Source organism: Haliaeetus albicilla, chromosome 3 (assembly GCF_947461875.1).
Source record: "Haliaeetus albicilla chromosome 3, bHalAlb1.1, whole genome shotgun sequence".
Lineage (NCBI taxonomy): Eukaryota > Metazoa > Chordata > Aves > Accipitriformes > Accipitridae > Haliaeetus > Haliaeetus albicilla.
In genome coordinates this window covers 11,296,333-11,305,979 of record NC_091485.1, presented here as the reverse complement: position 1 = coordinate 11,305,979, position 9,647 = coordinate 11,296,333, and the positions used below count along the sequence as shown (strand labels likewise).

Genomic DNA, 9,647 nt, shown 5'->3' with positions numbered 1-9,647 from the left:
TCCCACTAAATTCCCATGAATTTCCTCATTGACTTTGTTGAGAGCAGGATTTGCTCCTATCTGGTTCATATGAGCTGGATACGTGGTTTTTAATGGTCATAATGGTGTGGCAGATCAGCTGTAGGTTAATAAACTTCTCAAAGGGTGGATTTAAAACTACAATAAGATGAAAGTAAGTAGATATAAGCTCCATTTGGCATGGTACCTGTACATGTGAGCAGCCCTGTGCTCTCCGCAGCTTTGACTCTCCGCTCCACAGGCAGTTCTGTGCTCCCCAGGTCTGCACCCTAAGCCTGAATATTTGCAAGAGGAAAAGGAGCATCTTCTGTCTGAGACGAGTCTGTCTTCGCAAAAGGGAAGACGTAATCAGCGGGAGTTTGGTAACAGTCCTGGAGCCTCTTCAGCATATTTTCTGCTAGTCCTTGTGGAGCCTTTCTTGGTAAGTATCTTGAATGATACGCAAAGCTGGTTTGCTCTGAACTTAAACTAGGAGTAGCTAGAAACGTAAGGCACTAGTGCCTGCTTGAAAGTAAACTTATTTCACTCGTTCCTAAGCAGCAGCTCAGAAAGAAGCACCTGCAACCCGATGACATCATAGCTTTTGCTTTAACAAAGTTGTGTTGCACACAGTGATACGCAAACTCCAAGCAAGCTTTTGACAGTATGTATTACACGTAGGAGCTTTTGACAGATATGGGAACAATAAGAATATTCTCATCCGCTTTTTAAATAGCGTATGCCTCTTGCCGATTGATGCTCTGGGACGGGAGCAAGGGCCTGCACACGCACATTGAAGCAACCAGAGAAGGAACACTGAGAGTGCACAGTCCTCCCCTTGCTTCCAAAATAGCATTTTAGTTTAAAACTGGCTTTTTAAAAATGTGCTTTGGTTCACCTCACAGAGGTGCAACTAAGAGTAGTCGTTTTCACTATAGTTTCATCCTTTCTTTACTTTTCCTACTTTTGTGGTTTGTGTGTTTATTTCAATTACTAAAATAGTTTGCCACTTATCCCCCCTTAGCTAGCGGAAAGATGAAAATGCAGGAGTTGTGCATATTAAAACACAAGTTAGTATTGCACCATTTCTCCCCCTGCACAAGAAGTTGCAGTTTTCTGTCCACCCTCAGGCAGTAGTCCTTGCTACGTGTATTGTTCACTTGCTCTAATTTAGATATTTTTGTAAAATGTTCTTCTAAGTCTTAACAAAGTTTATGTGATATGAAATTATTTCTACGCTGTCAGAAATCTAGCAGATGACTTCATTAATTTAGCTAAACTGTTTTGAGACTGTCATAAAGTCTTGTCCTGGTGACCAGGCTTGAAAAGACAAATATTCCCTAGAAGCCTTTTCCCTTAATATGATTTAACAACTCCCTACCATTTTGCCTGAAATCCAGCTGCAAGTAGGTGGCTTTTACTGAGCCACCTATGGTACTGGGAGCTGACTTGCATGATGTTTGAAGGTTGTATGAGCCTCACAGTGGAGAGGCTGCTGATAGAAAGAGTGACTATACATATGGACTGATGTGCTTAGTAATTAAAAAATAATCTTTATTATAACTTAAATGTGATAGGAAATATGGTGAGTACAAATGCCACAAAACTAAAAGCAAAAAAAAAAAATTAAAAAAAAAAAGCAGAAGTCAGTACAAAAGGACACCTTGGAAGAATTCAGCTGATGGGATAGGCGTGGTATAAAAACCCTAACATGGTTATTTCACCTTCTGCAAAAAGAGTCTATATCCCTCAGTAAACAAGCATTTTGAACTGTACAAAATGTACTTTTAATTAAAGGAAGAATATATATATTTATAAATATACAGATATGTACATTTTTGTAACATTCACAGTAAAAAACCCAAAACAAAATGACCCCTGCCTGCCAATGTTTGGCGCACAAGGCTTCCTTTTGATGTGAATTGTTTGCAATCTTTTCTATGTAGTCTATGCAAATTTGGATACTTTAATTGACATCTAAATAGCATTTCATGCATAATGAACACAGTACAGGAACACTCTTCTGTTAAATTCTATTCACCTCTTCTGTTAACTTAAGGCTCGTAATCAACAGTTTGAAGCACTTGCTGTCTTTCATCCTTGCAGTGAGGGGGGGGGAGGAAATGCATTCACTTCACCCTCTGTTTATTACTGCCTCCGAGGTCCACTTCAGTTTGTTCTAGTTCTTTATATTGAAATCATTCTATAGAAGCTATGATCCACTAATGAGAGTGTATGAAATCTAATTCTGCCTGCAACTTAGGGGACCAAATGGCTTTGGGGACTCGTGCAATTAGCTGTATTCACTCCTTCTTCTCGGAATAAATAAATGCACTTTACCTTTTCATTTAGTTTTCAGAAGCCTACGTGATTGTTTGATCCCCCTCACAAATCTCTGGATTCATGATGGCTTGTTGCTGGAGGGCAAGAGAAAGGAAATAAAAGACCAGCGGAGGCATTTAGAATGAGTCACCAAAGTGACACCTCCCAGGGTTTACATCATGCTGTTTCTGGAGGCAAAACTTGAAGAAACTTGCTCTGTATTTTATTACTGAGACAAAATTGAGAAAGCCGAGTGGTGTTCTCTGCCGCTGGAGCGTTGCTGGGGACACTGCATGGCAGCAGACACTTAGCCTGGGGCTGAAGAGAAAGCTTCTTTGCAGTCCTGCTCAGGTGGCCTCCTACTTGTCCTTGTTAGATACACTATCGCACGTCTCAAGCTTTCACAACTTCAAGGAAGTAAATGTAATACGCAGTAAAATATATGAAGATGCCAAATTCTAAAAACTCACAGAAGTTTGCTGAGGCTGAATAACTGCAATTACATTATTTGTTACGAATCAGTCAAGAAAGTATTGTTCCTCAACATCCAACTGCTCCATCATAAGCTGCAAAGAAGAGCCAATAGGAACCCTGAAGCTGGATTTTAGATTTTGCTTTTCCTTAAGAAGTCTGTAAATTGCTACATTTTGGGACAATCTCATAGAATTCTCCCAAGTCTTCCTTCTGCTCCCCACACTGAAGCGCAGCTCCATCCTACTTTAATGCCTGTTAAATGTAGGCAGGTTCTTTTCCACCTAAAAAGCTGTGGCAGCTTCAGTTCCACGGCGGCTTCCAGCTTTAACAAATTCCCGGGGAAATTTGTCCAGCTGTTCGTATGCCAGTCTCCCATCTTCACCTGAATGCAAAATGTTAAAGCATAATAATGTATTATATCATTGCCCTACAACATTTAAAATACTGGATTCTCTGCTGTTAGAAAGTACTGATCTGCCAGTATCTTCTTCCCCTTCTTAAAATTTATCTTGTTGAAGGCAACTTCAGAAATTACTTGGAAAAATGTAAGCATGCTCTGAATATTCAAATTATTTTTTTTTTAATTTTCTCATGTAATTTGCTGGTTCTACCTAAACAGAAGCAGACATGGCTTGTATGATTAGATGACAGTATCTGTACACTTGTCTTACTAAATGACCTATGGTGCTTATCAAGGTCTCAGCTGCAGCTGGGATATACTTGAGACAGATGATGTTTATCCACTTCTACTTTGGACAATATAAAGTTTACTCACTTCTCACTCCTGGTGCTTTAAAGAAGTGAGTCTAGCCACATCTTTACTTATATACCGCTGAAAAAGAGAAAGCAGTGTATTTGCTAAATTTAACTATTTGTGTGTCTCAAACCTTTTCCTCTTAGGTACTGTCATCTATATGTACCTGCAGATAGCATTGAGCCTAGTGTGTTGAATTGACCATTAGGAACCAAACTGGTCACTGTATGTCATCGAGAAGAACGCCAGTACAATCTCCCAGAGTTTTTAAAAGTGTCCCCGGGCTAGTTGTTTTATAACCTGAGCAATAACACGTCCAGCAGCAGAGTGAATTCCTGCTGAACTGGTGAATGAAGAAGTGTATGTTTGAAGAGTTTGCATAATTAAAATCACAGATGGACACACGCCCATGGAGCAGAAATTCATGCCTAGCCTAAAGGCCAGAAAAATGCAATTTTTCTGTGCCACTGAAGTACTGGTGACCTGAAACCGTGCAGCCACACTTGCAGTCACACGCTGCTACAGAGCTAGATTACAGGTTAATGAACAGGGTATCTGTTGTCTCAAGAACAAATGAGGGTCAATGCAAGGTGCCTGAGGTACTGTGTGAAGGAGGACTTGCAGGCTAAGATCTGTCCAAATAAGCATATAGAGATAATTTAGATTAAACAAACACTTGGCAGTGCTAATGGCACTTGAGGGTGTGATAATGGCACTCCAGGAGTGATAGGAGGGGATCCCCAAGAGAAGGGTGTATGAGACGCAGCAGGCAGCGTGCTGGTCCTCACACCTTAAATGCTGCTTGGTTTTCAAATTCGTTATGAATTATTTCTGTTTGTCAACTTCTCCTTTGCTATTTTTCCTTTTCTACTTCCCCCTCCAGACTCACACAATTCAATTTATCTTTGGCTCATTTTCATGATTTTCAAACTGAATGATTTTTAAGAATATATATTTTCTAACCTGTTTGAGTCTCTAGGTAAAGTTTTGTGTCAATTTAGAGTCTTACGTTTGTATAACTCAGGTGTCTTACATGCTGCTCTGTTAGAAAATGAACTACTGCTCTAAAACAGGCAACTCACCAAGGGAGAGCAGGGTTTCGGACGCCACTTTTCTGATCTCTTCGTTGTCAGACTGGCAGAGCGTGACCAGCATTTTAATACTCTCAGTAGCCTGCGAAGCGCGAAAAGAACCGCATTAGCACTGCGCACTGCGCTGTGGTTTTATTTCACAACCTTGTGTGGAAGTAGTCACTAGCCTCTATGTTGCCCTTCCTACTCCAAGGGAAGGGCCTTGGTGGAGACATGAGGAACAGGGTTTCCCTGAGAGGGAGCATCTAGGAGAAGGCATATTTTCTGCTGTTGGTGTGGACTCTTTCTAAATTTCCTACTCTATGCCCTACATGCATAAATCTGGCTGACCAGCTATGTGTGCCCCTTCTGACTGTAGGCTGGGTGATGGGCCATGGGACAAGGCCGTAAAAGTGCCAAGGCACAGGTACGGCAGGGAGACGAACGGGAGACAGGCGTCAAGGGAATGAGTTCCACACTGAGCACGTCAAACCTGGTCGGTCTGAGAAGGCTGTTCTCGCCAGCCTAACTGTCTCTACAGGGGCACGTTGGCTGGCCAGCCCAGTCACTTCACCGCAGGCTCCTCACCAACACCTGCAGTCACCAACATTTCCACATTTTTGCCTTGCCTCTGCTATTTTGGGAAGAAAGCAACGAATCATCCTGTTCTCTGCTACAAAAATGTCAAGCCTTTGGGGAGAGCAGCTGTCATAATGCCTCTGGCAGGCTATTTAATACGACAAGAAGAGAGGCGAGTGAAAGGAAGGGCAGGTACAGCCCTGGTGCGACACATGGAAGAGGCACTGAGCCACAGAGTCAGTATTTGTACGAACCCTGTTCACCTGAGGGGCACAGGTCGGGTGTACGATGCTGTGCATGAGGGCTTAGCTACCAGAGCCATTAGATCTCACCACCCCATCTTCAACGTGGTCACCTGTGCTTGACTCGGGGCAAGTCTGTGCTGGGTGCATACTGGTGACTGCAGCTCGAATGCTTGTGAGTGATGGGGCCACAGCCACACAGAGCTTGCTGCAACCTGTGAAACCTCTCATGAGATTCACAGTGGGACCTTGTGCAGCCAACGTGGTTTGATGTGGATGAGACTGCCATTGGATTAGCTCATCCACAGTCACCTATCCATTGTAGCATTCCCATCTCTGAAATAATATCTTCCAGAAAGGCTTTAGCTTTTTATTTGAAGATCCCAGATGAGGACACTTCCCCTCAGTAGGTTTTTTTTCCCCAGCTATTGCCATTCTCACTATTTAAGATGCATCGGAGCCACACTGCTCAAGTTAAATGTGTCTAGCTCCAGTTCCACCGCTGTCTGGCTTTTCCTGAGAGATCAAAAACCCCACTGTGCCCTGCATGCAGCAGAGGTGTAAAGCCCCTCTCCGTTGCCTCTCAGGGATGCCTGCTAGCATCTCGTTTAAGGGAAAACAGATTTTCATATTTAAACTGTTGGATTATGTATTGGATGGTATCGGTTCTGGCTGGGATGAAGTTACATTTTAGAGCTGTCTTCTCCAGGGGACAGTTTTGAAGGAGAAATAGTCAGCCCGCGGTGGTTCTGTCTCACAGAAGACATTTTTTTGGCCCCAACGTTCCGCATCAGTCGGGCTTGGGTGGCTGCTGTTTCCCATGGCTCTATACAGCCAAAACAAAAGTGCATTTTTCCTTCCCGTCATGAGAGGGAGTGCAGAAATGGTACCAGATGCTAGCTGAAGCTGTACTGCCCAGATGTACCAGTTATTTGTCATAAAATGAGCTGTGGCCTGTCTCTCCCTTTCTCTTCTACTGCTGCAACCTACAGGCATTACAGCCAATTTTATCCTGAGAAAGGATGTCTTTTTGCCCTCTCAGTCAGCACTCTTGGATGAATTTTTTTTTCCTCTGTGATGTGGAAGTAAGCCCCCTAAAGTCAATATGAGAGGGAGGAAAAGATGACATGCCAAAGATAAACTTTGTCATCGTCACAGAGCCCAGCTGTTTTTGCAGTGAAGCTTCTAAACCGTTCCCAAACAGCACGGTATCTGTAAAAGGATGCAGTGCAGCAAGGCAAAACAAAACCACTACTGCTGCTGCTATTGCAGTTTCTATTTTGTTGTTTGTACCTATCAGATGTCCTTTCTTTAGAGCAAAACCAAGTACCACAGTGAATTCCTTGTCTCTTACCTTGAGGTATCTTAGAGCCAAGCAAGCTGCTTTCTGCAGCTGGAGGTTGGGCTGGGTTAGTGCTTCACAGTAATAAATCAAGGCCTGAAAACAGATAAAGAAGAGTAGCGATGATGGTCTCTCTAATGTAGGGATAGTAATGAACAGACTGGAATGGACCCCAGGGGGACTGCAAATTACTATTGCAAGGTTAGCAAGAGCTGCTAAACCAGTTTATTGCTTGGCCCTAGAAATTAGTAGTTACTCCTGAGCAAACAAAACCAGTGTGAGCAGCAAACCTCAGGGGCAGTCAGCTGCGCCATGAGCTCATCTGCAGCATGAGGCTGCATCATGTCCTTGCACAAGGCACCTTGTGGTCCTTCCTGCAGGCAGTGAACCAGGTATGGGCTACACACGCCTGTTCCAGGAGAGGGTTGTATTTTCCCTGAGATGCTGCCAAAAATGGAAGATGAAGTGGGAGGGCAAGCAAAGAGGGGGCTGGATCGACAGAGAAGAGCAGCAGAGTGAGCTCCTTTTTCTCCTCCCTCCGCCTTCCTTCCACCACTCCTCCTCTTCCAACTGCCTTTTCTTTCACTCTGTCCTGACAGGGAACAAGAAGAATAGTAGAGAAAGGTCTGCCATGAAAGGGTAGAAGCCAATCCCTAATTTCTTCTTATTCCTCTTCTCCCTTCTCTTTCATTTCTGTGTTTAATCTGGCCCTGCTTGTTGCCTTTGGTATCTGTGATAGACTCAAATCTTAGATCTCACAGCTGAGCTGTGTTTGCCCAAGGCAGTCCATCCCCCCCCAGAAATGGTGGGAGGTCCCACAGATGGCAGTCTCCTTTGGGACAAAACCCCCAAAATCGGAGCCCTATGTCTTTGCATGTTGATGATGCTGGGGACTGTTGCCTTGAAGCCTCGGACTGAAGCCAAGTCTGAGGCAGGCCAGCAGAAATGCTGAAGTGTGGAAGATAGCTGGAGAGCACAGCACTCAGTAAGGATTTGCAGAGTTTTGGTTAGTACCTGTTTAGTGTAATGACAGGTAGAAGCAGACTGGCATAACAACAGAAACAGAGCTGCATATCTGCAGAAAAATTAGACAGGAAATCCCTCTGGATCAGTTTAAATCAAGCTTGGAGCAATTATTTTATGCACATAGACATTTGAGACACACAGGCAGAAAAAATGTCATGATGATACAGGTCCCTTATGCGATAGGTGATTTTCTGCCACTTACCTTCTCCCTGAAGTGCCTGTTTTCTGCGGTAGCTGTCAGAAGTGATGCCACAGTCTCACTGACTTCATTTTTATTTTCATTGAGAAGTAAAGCCAAAGCTCTCAAAACCTCTTGCTGTGGTGGAAGGTTATTGGAGTTTATTTTGGCCACGTTTTGCTGCAGTTTTCCATCTTTCACTGACTGCAGCACCTGAACCACAGAGGCTACAAGTGCAAGAGAAAGATCCTTGTTACTTATGTTATCCTCTCAATATTTCAGATTGCTCCTTTCCCCACTAGCAATCCTCAATTCATATGTACACACAAAGGACATGAAAAAATCCCCATCTGTGCAATTGTAGCACTGCAGTGTGTCTGCATGGGGAATTGTCTGGGCTTTAAGCTGGGCCAGTTTCTCAGACGTTCTTCCAAAGGAGGAGATGAGTAGATGGGCTAAGTGGGACACTGCAGCACTTACACCTACCCAGAGCTAAGGGCCTACCTGTCAAATCTTCACTTTCTGCTGGAAGATGTAAATCCTCCCCGTACCAAGTGAAACCCAATATCCCTGTCAGTGCATTGACTTCCAGAGCATCTTTATGAGAGCTTTTCCTAGGCAGACTGATGTCCGCTACCAAGAGCCAGGGCTAATGTGTTTCAGAGGTAGACTGAAATGCTTTTTGCCTTCCAGGTTTTTGAGCAAAAGCTCCCCAGTATGTCCAAATAAAAACGAAAACTGGGCAAGGTTCCTCAGACTCCCTCTCAAATAGAGAAGAAAATTTGGCTTGCCAGGGATTGCAGTCTAGCATGCTCTGTGGAGCGTCTGCTTCCCCCTTTTGCTCCTGGTGGCAGAGCCTGCCAAACACTGATGTGCTGTGATCCCTTGGCTCCTGAGAATTGCTCAGCACTTCAGAAGGTCTCTCCATAAAGGATGGTGAAAGACTGGAACATCATCCAAGCTTTGGGCCCAGAAAACTTCCCAGACCTTGGGCCCAGCCCACCACCATCAGCCATTTCCTAAAAACTAACTCTTTTTTCCCATTCGAATATGGAAATAGAAATGACTGAGGGTGTATCTGCATCAGCTCCTTTCCCTTGATATCTATAACTGTTCAGGTGCATTCAGACTTAGTATCCAAGGCACTTCTTTGTCTCCTTTCCCCCTTTCTTTTGTAAAATCAGCCTCAGGGCTGAATGTTTGGTGCTGAGCTCAGAGGTACACAGATGTACTCCCCTGTTAGCCACTAGAATTTATATACCCTACCTTCTTTTGCGAGCTGCAGCAAATAGCTTCCAAGGTCATTAACACTGTGGCTGGCAAAATAGTTGTAATACTGAAAGACGGTAATGATCTCGGAGGACATGCTGGAGTACAGGACAGGCTCCGTCCGGTCCAAAATCTGAGACACCAGGATCCTGAAGACTGCAGGCAGCCATGGACAAAGGGACACGTTAGTGAGAGCAAAAGCTGCGGGCAAAATGCCACAGTCCACTTCCAAGCCAGAAAGAAAGAACCATACCTGCAAAGCCAGATACTTCCCAACGTTTCCAACCTCAACTGTGGTTAGGTTAGAACGTAGACAGACCTTCTCCCTGTCTAGCTCTCATCACCAGAGGGTATCTTTGTACAGATGAACCCCTGCCAGTTTACAGATGGCTAG

The 9,647-nt window shown here is 44.0% G+C and overlaps 1 protein-coding gene across 4 annotated transcripts in view; it reads right to left on the bottom strand.

Moving 5' to 3' along the window:
- Positions 1-1,527: 1,527 nt before the first annotated feature.
- RIPOR2 (RHO family interacting cell polarization regulator 2) overlaps positions 1,528-9,647 on the bottom strand; it is a 107,634-nt gene continuing 99,514 nt past the window's right edge. For all 4 annotated transcript variants that reach the window (XM_069778831.1, XM_069778830.1, XM_069778833.1 and 1 more), the window contains 5 exons: positions 9,251-9,409; positions 8,009-8,211; positions 6,793-6,876; positions 4,630-4,720; positions 1,528-3,175 (listed from right to left, as the gene is read on the bottom strand). In XM_069778831.1, coding sequence (XP_069634932.1) covers positions 3,075-3,175; positions 4,630-4,720; positions 6,793-6,876; positions 8,009-8,211; positions 9,251-9,409 — 638 coding nt within the window. In that variant the 3' untranslated portion in view covers positions 1,528-3,074. The remainder of the gene's footprint in view (positions 3,176-4,629; positions 4,721-6,792; positions 6,877-8,008; positions 8,212-9,250; positions 9,410-9,647) is intronic.